The 17,914-nt window shown below is 35.3% G+C and overlaps 1 protein-coding gene across 14 annotated transcripts; it reads right to left on the reverse strand.

The window, feature by feature from the left end:
* Positions 1–283: 283 nt before the first annotated feature.
* Positions 284–13,765, reverse strand: LOC103716984 (casein kinase 1-like protein 4). 14 transcript variants are annotated; one of them, XM_008805992.4, is made up of 19 exons: positions 13,570–13,761; positions 13,434–13,474; positions 12,729–12,798; positions 12,493–12,641; positions 10,604–10,699; positions 10,435–10,505; positions 9,139–9,200; positions 8,999–9,062; positions 8,123–8,207; positions 7,904–8,030; positions 7,359–7,441; positions 6,983–7,040; positions 5,433–5,572; positions 2,989–3,189; positions 2,785–2,905; positions 2,320–2,412; positions 2,126–2,226; positions 808–865; positions 284–602 (listed from the first exon to the last, which is right to left on the reverse strand). In XM_008805992.4, exons 1-14 carry the CDS (start codon positions 13,643–13,645, stop codon positions 2,992–2,994), a joined length of 1,320 nt encoding a protein of 439 aa, XP_008804214.2. In that variant the 5' UTR covers positions 13,646–13,761; the 3' UTR covers positions 284–602; positions 808–865; positions 2,126–2,226; positions 2,320–2,412; positions 2,785–2,905; positions 2,989–2,991. The 14 variants fall into 14 exon arrangements, with proteins under 14 accessions (XP_008804214.2, XP_008804146.2, XP_008803914.2 ...); XM_008805924.4 differs by having other exon boundaries at positions 284–590; positions 2,320–2,419; XM_008805692.4 differs by having other exon boundaries at positions 2,320–2,419.
* Positions 13,766–17,914: the final 4,149 nt, after the last annotated feature.

Below are 17,914 nucleotides of genomic sequence, written 5' to 3' on the forward strand. Positions count from 1 at the left end.
TAAATTGTATCATACTATACTATAAAATACCATGCAATATTTTTTATTATTATTTTATCGTACCAAAAATATTTTCTCAAATTATTCACTTAATATATATTAAAATTCTATATCACTTTAAAAATAGTTACCCAACACCAAATAGCTTTTTTTTGCTCCAGACAGCAATTCCACATAGGGCCTTAACCTCTATACATAAGAGCCTGATGGCTCTTTCTCAACCAGCAATTCCAATGCCGGGATTCATTTTTCTATGGCCATTGCTTTACAAGACTCCTTTGTGAAACTTAATTTATTAAAAAAATGGTAATAAACCAGATAAAGCAATGCAATGCATTTAAATCCAAATAAGATCAATTAAACATGCGCCTGCTTTTGTATGGGTTTGTGCCCTAACGTACCCCAACCGCCTGTTACGTGCAATTATCCAAGAACACACTGTGCTGCTTAAACTTGCTCAATCCCATCATTTTATCAACTACAGGACTGGGATGGAACTCATCAAACAAAGTACAAGATTTCCAAGCATGTTCTCAATCAAGCTGGCCATGGCTTCAACGGGGCATGAAAACTCGGCTCCCAATTCAAGCCTTCCTTGCAAGCTGAGATAGCCAAATAAATCAGGAAACAATAGCCAAGATGAATTAGATTGGATACAAACAACAATGACGTCACATGGATACCGGAGGGAAGAGGATGACAAATTCAACAAGAGAGAGAGAGAGAGCAGACAGGTAAAGCAAGCTACAAAAGCATACATTGATATAAGAAAGCCTAATTTTTGAAGCTAGGTCCAATATTACAGACCTGCTTAAATCTACCTTCCATAATTATTCTGCTTACATCTCCCGGATCGTGCATAATTCTGAAAAGGTAGCAAGCTGAAGTCACAGCATTATAAATTAGCAACATCTGCTATTTAGATAAAACAAAGCAGAAAAGAAAAGCGCATATACAATGCCACTGGGCATGTTAGCATGGTAATAGAATCACAATTTGTCATTCAAAATATTCAGCAACTGATTTAGGAATTATATATCTGAAACACATATACCAAAGTCTTGCAAAACAGGTTCAACAGAGATACTCCTATATGGTTAGCATTCGAACTTCAAACCAAGTAATTAAAAACCTGGTAAGCTAACATGCAAAGAAAGCAAAAAAATATGATCATCAAACAAGTGTAGCATTTTTCTTAAAGCATCACACATTTGCAATTCTGCATTTATACCCTTTTCCAAACACAAGGTTTTTAGAGAAGCAGTGCTGTTGCATAGTTAGATGGTAGCCTTTCTCAATCACAGCAGAGCAATACAATCATGAGACAATTGTAGTATTTTGTTTACAACATCAAAGGGATATGACACATACAGTCCGGCATTTATACCTGTTCCAAACACAATGTTCTAGAACCATAGCACTGTCACATAATTAGAAGGCAACCTTTTTAATCACTTATGCACCCGTGCAAACCTTATAATGCATCACAAACTTCTACCATATGGGGGAGAATATATTAGAAATTACCTTTACTAGCAATTTGACAACAGACGACATACTACTGGACATAAAAGAATAAAGCAGGCGAATAAGAACAAGGTTAGGAATGGGCCTACAAATTTTGAAGGCAAACATGAAACTACCCAAAGCCTCCCTCCTGCAAAAAAATCCTTGAGTGAACAGACAACCTCACAACAGCTGAGATATTACATGAAGAAGATATATAGCATTCCAGCTCCATGGGAAGATGCTGATGTTTCAAGATTCAAGCAGTTTAATTATATGAATTTCAAGCACACCTTAAGATTAGGCTAGGATTAGACGATTCTGCATCCATGAATGCGAAATCTGGCAGAATCTCATTTGTTTGGGCCATTTTGGAAGGTATTTATGAGCATAATCTACATCTTTAGATTTTTTGCTCACTTGTATGTTTCTATAGAAAGAAAATCTTTCCGGATCACTATGAATAAATTCAACCCTTTCATCTCCCATGGTAATCTTTCAGAAATTCACAGAATTCTGTGACATTTCTCAATCTGCAAAACTATGCACAGAAATCATAGAGAATTATCATGATCAGCTCTTTATAGTGCAGGGAGCATGGTGCGCCACAAAAGACTACCTTGTGGCTCTCCATAATCTGGAAAACCTGTTTATATATTCTCCATACTGAAAGCCAGGTTTCTTCAAAATTATCACCTTTTCAACCATTACAGCATCATCCTATGAAGAGTAGAAAACAGTAGATGAGATAATAGACATAAAGTTAATTCATAGAGAAATGAATTGTGTAAAATTCACAATTAAAACCTCTACCTGAAGAAGACTAGATTGCAGTAACCGACTTACGGTAAAGATGTACCGCTATTTGATGAAAGCCTCTTACAAAAAAGGATGGAAGATTGGCACCTGAAAACTAGATTATTGTGCTCTATTCAGATCCTGAGTGACTTGAGTTTGTAATACTAAAACTATTTCAGATGACCGTCCAGGGGTTTGAACGAAAGAATACAGCAACATAAAAAACATACAATGATAGAACCCAGAACAAATGAGCTCCAGAAAGCAGTAATTGTTACAACACACCCATGTAGCAAGGACAATGAAAACCATATAATCTATTAACAGAATAATGAACAAAGACATTTCACATTATCCAAGTTAAATGGAATGATAAAATATGCTAGACCAACATGAGTCAACTGTTTTAGTATTCAACACAACAGCAACCATGCCTTGTGAAGATCAGCATTTAACATCATCCAATGTGTCTGTAGTCACCTTAATAAAAATACAGCACGCATCCTGGTATCCAGAAAGTGACCTGAGCAATCATCACTTTGTAGCCATTTTCAGCAGCAAATGTAAACTGTTCTTCAGATCCTTCATGTTTGCATGATACCTGAATAACCAAAAGAGAACACCCTCGATAAGAGGAAGTTATTTATATGCAAGGCATGTGAACAGATAGTCGTACCAGCTTACCAGTCATTTGGCTGAAGCATTTCGCTGCAATGTAGGAATCCAACTGCTGGATGAACCAAAGTTGCTTCCTGAACCCTGACCAAGGTGTGAAGCATCAGCTGGCCCAGATTGTTTTGAGCTTAGAATATTTCTCTTTGAAGCACCAGGAAGAGCAAATGATGTAGGTGGCACCTCTGCATTTTCAGCAGTTGTTCCCACTCTCTGAAACCGACAAATTCCAATCACTTTTAGAAACTAAGAACTGCAAGCCAATTCATCTTGCATGATACTTCAAAGAACTTTTAAAAGACCGCCGTAAGAGAAAATTTAGATTACACTTACCATTACACCCTGGCAATAACTAGTTAACCAGAAAGGGAACAAGACCAGCAAAGAATGTTAAAAACAAGAATAAGGTAGCCAAGACCCAAAAAAACACCAGTTTTGGCCCAATAAAAGAAAATTAAAATGCAATATATATCTATTAATTGGTAATAGAAATTTCTTAGGAAGGAACATAAAATTATATAAAAAAGTCAGAATGAGGTTTTTGTTCACAATGGAATGTTGCTCTTGCACCCATTTTCTAAGTTCACCTCCAAATCTACAAGTAGAAGAGCAAAACCCAACGAAGATGGATTCTTTTGTATCGTTTATGCTATCCAGCGGTTTTTGTCCAGGTAGCTCAAAGAACATGTCCTTCAAATTGCAATTCAAATGCCATTCTGTCTTTCAAGGAAACTGGAGAGAACCAGATCCTTCTTCATTCAGTCTTAACACCAATGGAATAATGCAAGATTAGTAAACATGTCCATCTAACATATGCTTCAGATTTCCTCCAAAAAAACCTCACTAAAATACAACTAAAAAATCCCTTTGATAGAAGGCTGAGAAAATTTAAGTTTGCTCTGTGGCCGGGAAGCATAAATCAATTTTAGACCAGCTGATGGAATTTATGAAGTTCTCACTTCTTTAAAAATTAAGCTCCAATCAGCATCCCAGCAAAGCCAGAGAAATCTCAAAGAATTGAAGAAATTGTTAGGCTTAGGAAGGTACATAAAAACATCACAAAAGAAAAAAAATCAGAATGAGGTTTGTTCACACGTGAAATGCCGACGCTACACCCCTTCTCTAAGGTGTATCTACATGTAGAGTGAGACTAAACTGAGATGCAAGGTATGCTGAACGGACCGGTATCGGTCGGTTCAGCCTGTACCGTACCGGTGCCGACAGGCACCCATACGATACGACTATTGAAATCGGTTCCGACCCAATCTAGGTCGGAACCGATCGGTTCATAGCCTGTACCGGTGCGAACTGGCTCGGTTCGCACCGGTATGGGGTGTTCTTCACGGGAGACAGCGTGTGGCTAAAGCCACGCGCTGTGGCACTTTCGGTATGGTACCGATTCGGCTCGATTCGGTACCGGCACTGTACCGGTATCGAACCACACCGGTATGTCGGTACGATCGGTATGGCGAACTTTACTGAGATGGATTCTTTGGTCTTATTTATGATATCCCCCAATTTTTGTCCAATCCTGTAACCCAAAACACACATCTTCAAATTGCAATTCAAACGTCATTCTGTCTTTCTAGGAAACTGGAGAGAACCAGATTCTACTTCATTTGAAGACCTAATGCCAACAAAATAATGTAAGATTAATAAAATCTGTCCATCTAACATCAGATTTCCCAAAATACCTTAGCAAAGTACAACATCAAAATCACCTTCAATAAAATGTTGAGAAAATTTATGTTTGCTCTTGGCCAGAAGCACGAATTAATTTTTAAACCAGCTGAAGGAATATATATGAAGTGCTCGCTTCTTTTGAAAAACTAAGCCCCAATCAGCATCCCACCAAAGCCAGAGAAATCTAAAAGAATTGAAGTAATTGTTAAGCATATACCCAAAAAGGAATCAGGCTTAACACAACAAGATGGCAATGTTAGACAATAACTGCAAGATTAATGATAGGAAATATTAAAACATGCTAAAAATCAATGGTATGAACAGAAGTTAGAATATTTCCCATACATACATGCATACATGTTACATATATATTTGTGATTTTCAAGCAAATTTTATTGAATATTTAACCTTTTTCGATTTAGGGTGCTCGATCAATTTAGCAAAGGTAATTACTTCGTTGGAGAGCCTTTATGACAGTGAGGTTTCTAGGTGTGACGGGTTCGAAACACGGAAAGTCTCCCCACAAGCAGGGGAAGGTTGCATATATCTGACCCTTCCCAAACCTGCAGTGACGAGAGCCTTGTACAGCGGGCTGCCTTTTTTCAATTAGTCTGCTACTGTGGTTTCAGACTAATACTCACATTATGATGAGTCCACTCCTACTAAGGACCCTTTTGAACTAAATAAACGGGAGACACTCATTTATTTTCTGAACCTCTTAGGCTCTCAAATTCAAAGCTGTGGAAACTGTAAACAGTGGATAAGTATGTTACCATCTTCTCAAGATGCTGCTTGTCAGAAATCAGATTTTTATCAGCTGAAGATTTAAACTGCATTTGAACTGTGGGACGTCCTGCATTACTTGGTCCAATGCGCTTTGTAGTATCATCTGGACAAGTGACATCATTTACCCCTTAAATTGGAGCAATTGACCGAAACAACAATGTTATTACCAAGTATTAGACAAACTTTATACTTTCTTAACATTCATGAATTCTAAAACGAAGTAGCAAGTACTTCTTGAAAACTTGATACAGCATCTATCAAGTAGTGAATAAGAATACATGCGACATCAAGTAGTGCAACAAAATTTCTAACCCAACCATCAGTAGCTGTTCCTTTAGAAAAGTATATATTTTTAAACAGCGGTTGAACCAGTTCTTTTCAAGAGGATGTCCAGGATGATGCTTCTAACTCCTTTATCAACATTATGTCCAAGTCAACTAATCAACTTTGGGAAGAACATGAGAAGCCAGTTAGTACTACCTAAAAGAGTTCACCAATATTTGTTTGGCCCAAGATATATGTCCACATTACACAACTTCAGAAAGTCTTTATAACCAAGTTAATAAGACACATTTGCAAAGCCTTTGGATTAAAAAAGTTGACTTGGAGTCCTTTAAGATACAATCAGAAATATTGGTTTACATTATTTTTGACTATAGATGTAGGATCGACAGCATTGATGGATGATAAGTTCCATCTGAAAGTAAATTGAAGCTCAATATCTAAACCTATAGTATATTAAAATAACAGGATTTTGAATTTGTGGAACATTCCATTTTGATTCTGTCCATCAACTGTTTACCCAAAATACCCTTCATTTTCTCCCTTTGTTCCAATCAGAACACTCAAATATCACAATTGATTTCTTTGTTTCAAATTATTTTGCTTTTGCCGTATATAAAGCTATATGTATTCAATTTATTTATTTTCTATTTGCATATAACATGAATTTATCATAATTTTTAGAATATCAGTTAAACAAGAACAATGTCTACATTTATGCAATTTCTCTAAACATGTATCGAACATCCCCATTTGCTTGTAATTTAATATAGACCAATTTCTTGAAGGGTGAATCACAAAAATGGTCATAATGACACTTTTGCATGATCTGGTAACCGAGCATTATGATATTTTTTCCCCCGATCAAGATCAGAAAGAAGAGAAACAAATATCTGATTGTCGCTAAATCTACACCCACCACTTTTTTCCTGAAACCCCAGACAACTGCAAGAATGTTGTCTATGCCATAAATTATTTTTATGTTAAATCAATCTGAAAGGAGATGCCTCGCATACCACACTCAACTGAGAATGGAATATTTGACAGAACATCAAATTGGTCATTATTATCAAGTAACTCCATGCTGCACTCTAGTTCTGTGCAATTTTCACCCAGACCATCACATAAAAACATTGCCGACCACATGGTGCTACCAGTTACTGATGATCATCATAGTCAGACCACTTCCATTTTAATTGTATTGGTGTACTATAGCTATAAGTAAATGAAAAGCTTTCATGCAACTAGAGGCAACCTTGATGTTTGTCGATATCCATCGGGATTGCTTGGCTAGTCATTCCACCAGAGGCTGGCTGCCATTTTATACATCAAAATTTAATGAGTACCAACAGAGTTGCATCCCAACCTTGACTGCTGCAAGGAAAGATCTGAAGAAATACATGCATATTTTCTCACATGGTAAGAAAGCTAAATGATTCCTATATTAGTTGCCTCATGTATAAACACAGTATCCCCCCACAATAACAGTGAGAAAAACAGAAGTGTGTTTGTAAAATTTAAGTTGAATGCATATTGTTCCCCAGCAAGGAAAAAGTAAATAAGCATAAAAATCAGAGGAAAAAAAATCAGATGCTACACAGATGAGTCCTCAGTGAAATTAGGATACAAACTGAAAATCGAGGCTGAGCTTTTGTTCTTTGCGATTGCTGGTATTTCAAAATGCTCCAGTCAAAGATATAATCAAACTCGAAACCTGTCATAAGTGAGAGTAAATAGCAACTTCAATCGAACTAATAAAGCAAACGTTTTAATAGACCCTCATACAATTAGCTCACAGAGGCAGACTATGAACAACATGTTGGTGATAAATCCTATACAATATATGATTCAGCACTTAATATGCAAGATGGATCCCAAGGAAAACAAAAATAATTCACGAATTGTATCTCACTCTGAGAATTGCAATTCTACGCCTATTAAGAGAATGATTAACAAACTTTGCCACTTTTAATATCCCTTAAAAAATTAATTCTTGCATTCATCTTTTCATTTACAAATATAATATCATAATATCAAATGACCAAGAAAAAGCAAGCAAAGTGAATTCAAAGTTGGATATCATTCATCAAGACAGAGAACTGAAAATAAGTAGGGGGAATAGAAAGAGTTTCAGCATGCAAGGTTGGCAAAGTTAATAAGATTCATCAAGCCATACCTTCACGGTGAAACAAATCCCGGAATAGGCGCTTCAGAAATCCATAATCAGGTCGTTGATCAAATGTTAATGAATGACAGTAATGGAAGTAGGAGGCAAATTCCACTGGATGGGACTTACATAGAACCTATAAAAAGATCATTTTATCAATATGTCAATAAATAAATATCATCTAGAATTTATGGTTTATATTAAAATATATAAGTGATCAGTACAAACCTCTATAGGAGTCGAAAGCTTTTTCTCACATATTTTATCATATTTCTGCTTTTTCGTGGCTGCTTTTAGACCCTGCCATGGAAGACTTCATACAGTAATAGTATAACAAGTTGATTAGACCAGCCAAAAAAAGCAGACAACCACAGGAAACAGCAATATGCATAAGCAAATTCTTAAAATGTATGGTTGCACAGCATTGGCAGAGATACCAGATAGAAGGTAATGTTATAGTAAAGTGAAAAATGGAATGCTCCAAGTACGATTTTCATGTGACGGTAATTACTATTTTAGCATAACAAGACTATATCGTGTTTTATTTGACAACAAAAGGGTAAAAGATCACTTAACACACTATTACTAATATAACTGGACTGAAAGATTATAAACAGCAGTCTCAAAAACATAATGAACATGATTCTCTTAATTAGATACACAGAAATCTTCTATCCATAATTGAACAAAATCTATCAAGCTAAATGTAAAAGAAAACTGTAGCTATAACAACTTCCAAAATTGCAGGTGCAGCATTCTTGAGTTTCAAGAAGATTTTAGGAACTAAAAAACTTGATTCTATTAGAGACATTGCAACAAAATCATATCTTTGAAAAAGATATACCTTCCTCTTAGAAAACACAGAAGAACACAACCAAGTGATTCTAAACATAATGAACATGATTCTCTTAATTAGATACACAGAAATCTTCTATCCATAATTGAACAAAATCTATCAAGCTAAATGTAAAAGAAAACTGTAGCTATAATAACTTCCAAAATTGCAGGTGCAGCATTCTTGAGTTTCAAGAAGATTTTAGGAACTAAAAAACTTGATTCTATTAGAGACATTGCAACAAAATCATATCTTTGAAAAAGATATACCTTCCTCTTAGAAAATACAGAAGAACATAACCAAGTGATTCTAAATCATCCCGACGGCTTTGTTCTGGTTGTAAAAGGCTAGCGTAAGTCAGATCAAAAAATTAATCATACTTTCATAGTTTTGACTGGTCATCACTTACCTATGCCCATATGAGTGTTGCAACTTGCATAGCGAGCAGTACCAGTTAAATTTTTGTTTTCTCTGAAATAGAAACAGGAAAGAAAAAAGAATGCAACCAAGCATTCAGAATCATGAAGATGCTACTTGGTAGAAAAGAAAATATTAAACATATTATATTTACATAGGCACATGCATTGCACATTTGAGGAAAAACAATATAAAATTTTAATTTACAGTATACAAAATTATAAAAATAACATTAAAAATAATTAGATTTTTCTTACTTGTTTGCAGACTTTTTTGTATTTTCTATCTTTAAACTACTCTCACAAATACTATAGATATTTCCTTAGCCATCTACAACTGGTATTTCTAATTTTTCCTAATTTGTTTACCCTCATAAAATTTTATATTATGGCATTTTCACTATTTGTTTGCAGCACGATATTATTTTTTTAAGGAGGGAAAATAACAAAGTGAAAGATTTTTTTTTTGGCATGATCTTACCAAAAAGAAAATATTATATTATATTTTCCTTATATATTTCTAGTTGGCATCTTTAATTTTTTTCTTAATTAATTTTCTATTACAATTTTTTTGGTACGATCCTTTCCTTATATGTTTGTAATTATTTTTTGGATTTTTCCTTATCTTGTCGAAAGGTGAGATTTTTATTTTTTATTTGTTTATTGTTACAATTTTAATTAGGTAAAATTTCTTTATTTGTCTAAAACCGAGATCTTGATTTTGTTTCCTTATTTATATATAACCAGGATTGTATAGGTAATTCAAAAAAAAAAGTGGAAGGCTATTTTCGGGATCAAAAAATGACAAACAGAATCTGGTATTTTTCAAAAATTATATTTTCATAGAGTAGAGATACATTCACACATATATCATAAGACTGTAATGAGTTTTACATGATTGGAGATTTTATGTATCTATATACTACAAAAGAAGTCAAAAGAAATGTTGGAAATGACATTTACAAGAATGCAGAAACTTGTAGCAGCTGCCAATAACAAGCATGATTGGAGATCATGCAGCCATCCCAAGACACAAAGCATATTTACAATTTTTTGTCATGTTCTACTGCCAGCTGAAAATATGTCATACTCCACAATCAAAGCATATCATGGAGACAATATACCAGATGAACAACATAATATGCACTTAACAATCAGCAACAACAACTAAATAGATTACTCTACTTCAAGATGACGAAAGTGGGAAAAGAATCAAGGTATAAGTTCGATCATAATAAGAAAGAATGCTCAGCTCATATATATTTTACTCAAGTAGTCACAGCTCTTACCTGTATGGGATATGGCGATTGGTGGTAGAATCCCGATATCTTTTTGCAAGACCAAAGTCGATGATGTATACCTACACAATGACATGGATAAATATATGATTGACGAAATTGAATTTGATTACATAAATGTGCCAACCATGGACTGATTAGAGCCAATCAAAGTCATTACCTGGTTTGCTTTCCGCCCAAGGCCCATGAGAAAGTTATCAGGTTTAACATCCCTATGTAAAAACCCTTTTGAATGAACATACTCAATTCTCGTAATCTGTAGTGAATCACCAAATATAGAGTAAGCATTACCCAGTACTACTTGTTTACAGGAATAGATAACTAAAAGTTAGGGTACTAAAAAATTAAACAAAGTGATATCAAAGGAAAAAAAGCCCAAAAGTCATGCTAATTCCATTCAATTCATTTACATTGTGTTTGGACAGGGAATAAGTGGAGGGTTAACCCTCTATTCCCTGACTTATCCTGCCAAACCACCTTTTTGGCCTGGTAGGATAGCCTATTCCCTCATGATGATTCATGAGGGGATATCCCTCCCACTTAAGGGATAAGTTTATTCCATGGGAAGGAGTGGAATAGGCTTATGCCCTCTCACGTTATAAGACCAATACTATATTATCCTCCACTTTTCCTATCCACTGTTATGTACACAAAAAGTGGGAGGGTAATTTTATCTTTATGACAAAAATCTAAATCATCGCAAAATCCAAAGTGCATTGAATGCACTCTATTTCCTCCCCTTATTTCCTCCCACTTATTCTTCCAACCAAATGCCAAAAGGCACTTATCCCACGGAATCCTACAAAATAAGCCCATCCCTTCTACAATTGCTGGATAACTTTTCTCGTTTCCTTAAGGGCTCGTTTGGTTCGCGGGAAAAGAAGGGGGAAAAGTGTGGTCAACGGAAAAGTAATGAGATGCCTCTTGTTTGGTTGGAGTTTTCAAAGGAGAGAGAAGGGAAAGTTGTATTCCCATGGGAATGTGATTCCCACATTTCATGGGAAAGTCTTTCCCATGAGAAACATGGGAAAGTTACTTTCCCATGAGGCGGGAATCACTCCATTTTTACTTTTTCCCAAAAAGTCCCTTCAGCATTAAAGAAGCATTAAAGAGGCATTAAAAACCTAATTTTTATTAAGGGCATAATAGGAATTATATTTAACTTTCCTAGGAAAGTGGATGGCCAACCAAACATAAGCACCTTGGAAATTTGTCACTTTCCCATGGTCAACCAAACATGCCAAAAGTACTTTCGTAGGCATCCTCTTCTTAGGAATTTGTTTCCCAGGAATCATATTTCTAGGAAGGAAAATGCTTCCCGCGAACCAAACGAGCCCTAAAAGTTATTCTGCAACCAAGCATAGCTTCACAAAGCCCAGGGGAATTACTCTCCTCACAACATAATATATTTCTTAATCAGGAAAGTAGGTATGAAAGAAAATAAGAGATAATAATTATCCACAATCCTCCTTAAAAGTATCATTCTGAATGCAACAACAAATTCTAGAAAACAGCTGCCAGAGAACAAGAGGTAAAGTGCATGTCGAACAAAGCCATCATGCGTCTCAGCTAGGTCAGCAATAATATGTTCTTAAACAGGAATTACTCTAATTTCTTAAACAGGAAAGTAGGTATAAAAGCAAATAAGACATAATTATTCACAATCCTCCTTAAAAGTATCATCCTCAAACGCGATGACAAATTCTAGAATACAGCTTCCAGAGATCAACAGACGAAGTGTACGTGGAACAAAACCATCACAGATCGTAGCTGGTCAGTAAGAAGGCTCAAAATAGTTATACATGTAAATACAGAGGTTTTACCCACTACCTCATTGCTGTGTTTGTACACACAGAATACTAGATGCTATTCATCATTAAATGTAGCTTAGTTGCTTGGTGCTTCTCTTGTCATTTCTAGGCATAGTACAAAGTTTCAACCATTATGCTGCAACTTTTCTAAAACTACTTCGGTAAATATTTTATGACATAGGCATCAAAAACTTTTCATGATGATTATGATTTCCTGATATGCTAATTTTCTAATTACCATCTGATCTGCCAGAATCAGAACTGTCTTTAGTGAGAACTTCCGACCGCAATAGACAAACAGATCTTCAAGGCTTGGACCAAGCAAATCAAGAACAAGAACATTGTCATCTCCTTCTATACCGCACCATTTTATGTTTGCTATACCACCTGCATGAAGGACATCACAATTCAATTATCAGACATGTCAAGAACCTAGCAGTAGGCAGATGGTGTTGCTGTAACACTAAGACATACTTCCACTCTGAAGAATGTTATACAGCTTGGCCTCATAAAGCAACTGTGGGTGTTTGGTCTTGCTGCTCTCCTGTGCACAACACTCGTAAGATAAGCCATGGTTAAGCTTCGATTGAAATAAACTATAGGACCTAGCAACTAGAAACACCAGCAAAACCACGCCTTGATATAAAACTGAACAGATTACTGCACTCAAATTCTAAAAGAGATTACTGCAATTACTACTTTGTAGAGCTCCAATAATGTGAATTCTCAATAAAGAAATCAAAAGCCACAAAAAATTACTGCTTTTTGAATCCACTAAATAGATCCGGAAGGATCAAATCAAATTCAAAACAAGCTCCAACAATCAAAAACACGCCTTCAATAGTCCCTCCTAGATGGTCTGTACTCCGTCGCAAAACCAAGGGTTCCCCCCAACAACTAGCAAAGCGATCACTTAAAAAGAAAATTCCAGGTCAAGAAATATCCAATTTTCTACTTGAAGAAAAACGTTTTTTACCCGACGAAGATACTCCATGACGAGAATTCCCTCATCTCTCCTCGTCACCGAAATCAAGAAATCCCGATCAGAATAAAAACCAAACAAGAAACACAAATATCGGCACGAACATACTCCATGACGAGAATTCCCTTATCTCTCCTCGTCACCGACATCAAGAAATCCCGATCAGAATAAAACCCAAACAAGAAACATGAACTCACGATCTTGACCGCGACGATCTCGAACGTGTCAACGTGGGTCGCTGCAACAGATCAAACCAGCAGAAAGAAGAAATCAGTACTGCAAAAATATCGATCGATGCCAGAATTAAAGAAGAGAAGATGACCGCGGACTCACCGAGATAGATCTCACCGAAGGATCCGCTCCCGATCTTGCGCCCAAGCTTATACTTCCCGCCTACGATGCGCTCCATGCCTTATACCTTCTCCCACCTCCTCACAAGCGCATCAAGAACTAGGGTATGGAAGAGAGAAGAGGGAGTGGAAGAGGGAGGAGACAGAGGTGAGGTGCGTTGAGGAAAAGTCTCAAAAGACCGGAGATGGTTTGGTCATAAAAGTCAGTAGGAAGCGACACGAGGGGTATTTAAGGTATTTGAAGTTCACAAAAGTAACCTTCGCTCTCCTGAGCTAACGAGCTTATCCGCGTACAGTAAGCAAACAAATCGACCTGGTTGAACCGAACCTGTGACAAGGGTGCGCATGGATTGGAACAGGTTGGTTTTGTGCTAATATAAAATCAAACCGATTTAAAAAATGAAAATTAAAATTAAACCGAACGCCTATAAAAACTATTTGAAACCTATCTAAAAAATTTGGTTTGATTTATTAGATTAATATTCTATTTTATATATAAAAGGGAATATAAGAAAATTTTAAAAAATTAAATTTTTTATAAGAGATATATATGGGTCGGGTTGGGTTGGATTGAATCTGATTGGTTTGAATATTAGATTTTTTGCATGGATACCCTTCTAAATATCGGATTTTGCATGAATACCCTTTCAAAATTGATATTTACATATATACCCTCGTAAAACACTTGTTTTGCCATTCTACTTTTTTTTATTTTTATTTTTGCATATGTACCCATGTTATCTAACGATGTTAAAAAACTAACGGTTTCAAATTAAAATGACTAAAATGCCCTTAATGGGTAGACATGTAAATAGATTGTAATCCCGATAGAAGAAGAAGACAAGGACAATAGCGTAATTTAAAAATTTTATTTTATTTTTAATTAATATAAATATGTTTTTTCTTAACATCGTTAGAACAACTATTATATTACGGGCATTTGTACAATAACAAAATTTTACAAGGGTATACATGCAAATATCAATTTTGAAAGGATATTAATGCAAAATTCGATATTTAGAAGGATATCCATGCAAAAAATTCTTGAATATTTGTATTTGTATATGTATGCATGGGTCGGACCGGATCGGTTTGAATCGATTTTTTGAAATTCATATTGAAACTGTACCGTTTTGGTTTAAAAACTTTCTTAAACTAAATTATAAAAAAATTAATATAAAACAAACAGAAAAAAAACTTGAGTTTGAGGTTTTGACCGATCTCACTTGACTATTCCTGCTTGACTTGATTGGGTCCAAAACCCAAAGAAAAGTTACATCCAATTTAAGGTTATATGACTTGGTTTTGATCGCTTAGTTTTTGGATTAGGCTTATCCAAAAATTGAAGGATAAAAGAATAAAAAGCATTTGGATAAAAGCACTTTTATTATGAAAAGATGTTATGTAAGGGGTTTTTATGCATTGCCATGATTCAGGAGTATATAAGGAAAGAATATCTCGTATGTAAAGATCGCAATGTAAAATATCATGCTTTCTTTCTTTTGGTGATTTATTGATTGGTGTACCTGTATGCTTTGGCGGTGAATGCATCTGTTTGATTTGTGCTCTGAACCTCTCCTAGTAGGAGGTGGTAGATGGCATGTTAATAGACTATGGAGTGAGCAATTGGTGGTAGAACTATATGGCACCATGTCTACATTGTATGTATGCATCAAATATTGAGGCATTTAACAAGTGAGAGGTGAGCTTGCTTTTCTTATTCTTGTTGGCAGTAGCTTTCATGATAAAAACTCAAGGTAGGAAGTTTAACAGCATCTATGTTCATACATTTGTGTTGCCACATAAATTGATAAGAAATATAAGTATCCATTCCAATACCAATAAGTAGGGGAAAAGGATTTAAGCTCCTCTGCTACTTGAGGCCATCTCTTTAGAACTTTTTTATGGTGGCTTATTCTGAACTCACCTAATTTTCTCTTGGTAGGATGAGGTTGGATATCACTATGTCAATCCTCTTGGTGTTGGGTTCATGATCCTCTACTATTTAATTTTCTGACCAGTGATATAATGGATCATATGACCAAATGCTGGATGGAAGGAAGTCACAAGAGATCATGAAAGAGGCTTAGAGGCAGAGGATTGGCTTTAGTGTTTTTTTCTCTCTTTTTTCAACTCAATTTAGGGGCAATTACATATGCTTTCTGTCAACTGATGTGGAGGGTTTGATTAAAAACGACAACCTTTAATTTGTTAGAGTCAATAGCCTATAAAATCATTGACATAAAGGTGATAATCTTGTGGCATCATATAAAGGGGTGCATCCATATACATCCCATAAAGAGCTGCATGATGACATGCCTCTAGGTGATACCATTAGATGTCAATGCTTGCACATATGTGACACCATTTTGATACGATATAACTAGAATTGCATCTTAATGACACATACATCTTTGTATCTCGGCTAATTTTGTTGGATGGAACCCTCATCATGTGAGGGGCCTACTAATGCTACGTCTATTAGGATTTATCTAACTAGAAAATTCTAGCCATATTCTACTACCTATCATATTTTTATTTTCTACGTAGGAGTAGAAGAGTTTACGCAAGAAGAAATCAAAAAAATCCTAACAGCCTGTTGGCTTGTCGTGTTATTGTCTCAAAGAATGATAAGAGAGAGTCTGGAAGAAAGAGAGCAAAGCAATAGGTTCTGCTTCATTTTTTTTGCATTAATTGGGGATCCTAAAGCCACATCTAATATGCTAGTGATCTACCAGAGAGATGATTATGTGGCATGCTAGTGATCTGCCACCTCATAATTTTCTTTTCTCCCAAAGATTGCCATGTAGGTATGGTTAACCACCTATGTCATGATGCATGTATTAGTTGAAAACCTCTAATCATGAAGCAATTGTTAGCAAGAAGTAAACCAGGAAAATTATGTCGATATAGATTTATGGAGCTAGGATGAGCAAATATCATCCTTAAAATGCTATTAAGAGGTGGTGTATTGACTTCTATCTGTATTTGTTTATCTAGTTCTCTTAAAAGGTTTGGTCTTCCCAAGTTGGTGCCAGCCAACAAAACTGACTTTTTTCCTGGCCAGTCCGGTCTAGATGATAGAACTAGTTCCAAATGATCGGGCCGGTCCACTGTCCGGTTCGGCCGACTGTTTTAAGTTTTCAGGAGCAACTGAACCAAATCAGCCATGACTTCAAGAATCGAGAGTTAAGACATATTAGTTTGAGGGCAATAACATGCATTAACTTTGGCCGGTGTCACTGTACAATCTAGCGTTTGGCAGGATGTACAAAAAAAAAAAGTTGCCATGGGAATAGGAATGGATTGGGTAATATCCGTTCGAATCTATTTTTTATATCCGAATCTATCCGAGTATAAATAGAAATTTAAACATTGGAATAATATAGATATGGAAAACAACTATTCAATTCTTATCCGAATATCTGAGTCTATTTACAATCTTATTTAATTTTATATAGCATCAAAAAAAAATTATCATATTAATGTATTATTAACTTGATTTTTCATCTATTTAGCAATATTTTTGATTTCGTGGTCATAAAGTTTAGTTATCCAATTTATATTCGTAGTTATATCTATACTTTTGGTATCCGATTCGTATTCGTGTCTGTTGAAAATAAATATGGACATAAATTTTTGCATCTAACATCTATATCTGTATCTATATTCATCAAATAAAATAAATAAATATAAATATACTAGTTTCAATTTTATTTCCATCCCATCTTTCTTTCCACCTCTACTCCTCATGTCTGCTCGCTTGTTGCAATTATTTGATCCCATGTGTTACAACCCAAAACAAAACAGAAACATCAACGACGGTATCATGAATCATGACTATCCAAGACCAAAAGCTTCTCTCCATGATCGAGCTGAACGGTATTTTGATCATTTTGCCGCACATTGTGCAGGCCTCGCCGATATAAGAGAGCTGGGGAAAGCCATTGATAAACAAATAATATGGTTGTTTACATGTGGGTTATATGAATATGCTTACGATTAGTTCATGACTTAAGTTTTCTAATTTAAGGATTGATGAATTTAACATAAATTTTGACATAAAATATGTTTCTCTTAATGATATTTTAATCGCCATAACCTAACCTACAAGTTTCGGAACTATAACTACATTGTCATATTTTTAACATTTTATCCTAATTTTATATGAAAATTATAAGTTAAATATTGAAAATAAATAAACATTCTTTGAGTATCCATGATTAATCTTCATCGTCAGAACGCGCCGATGCTGTGGATAACGGGTTGTAAAATACTTATAAATGTCTATTTATATTCCACAGTCGGCAAGGATTCATGACCTCAAG

This window comes from Phoenix dactylifera, chromosome 9, assembly GCF_009389715.1.
Source record: "Phoenix dactylifera cultivar Barhee BC4 chromosome 9, palm_55x_up_171113_PBpolish2nd_filt_p, whole genome shotgun sequence".
Lineage (NCBI taxonomy): Eukaryota > Viridiplantae > Streptophyta > Magnoliopsida > Arecales > Arecaceae > Phoenix > Phoenix dactylifera.

Bases quoted from the DNA above. Each gene is read 5' to 3' on its own strand.
- LOC103716984 (XM_039130224.1), bottom strand. From the start codon at position 13,645: ATGGAGCGCATCGTAGGCGGGAAGTATAAGCTTGGGCGCAAGATCGGG. The intron at 13,475-13,569 runs GTGAGTCCGCGG...GATCTGTTGCAG, and splicing joins CTTCGGTGAGATCTATCTCG to CGACCCACGTTGACACGTTC. The intron at 9,201-10,434 runs GTAAGAGCTGTG...TTTCTATTTCAG, and splicing joins AATCGCCATATCCCATACAG to AGAAAACAAAAATTTAACTG.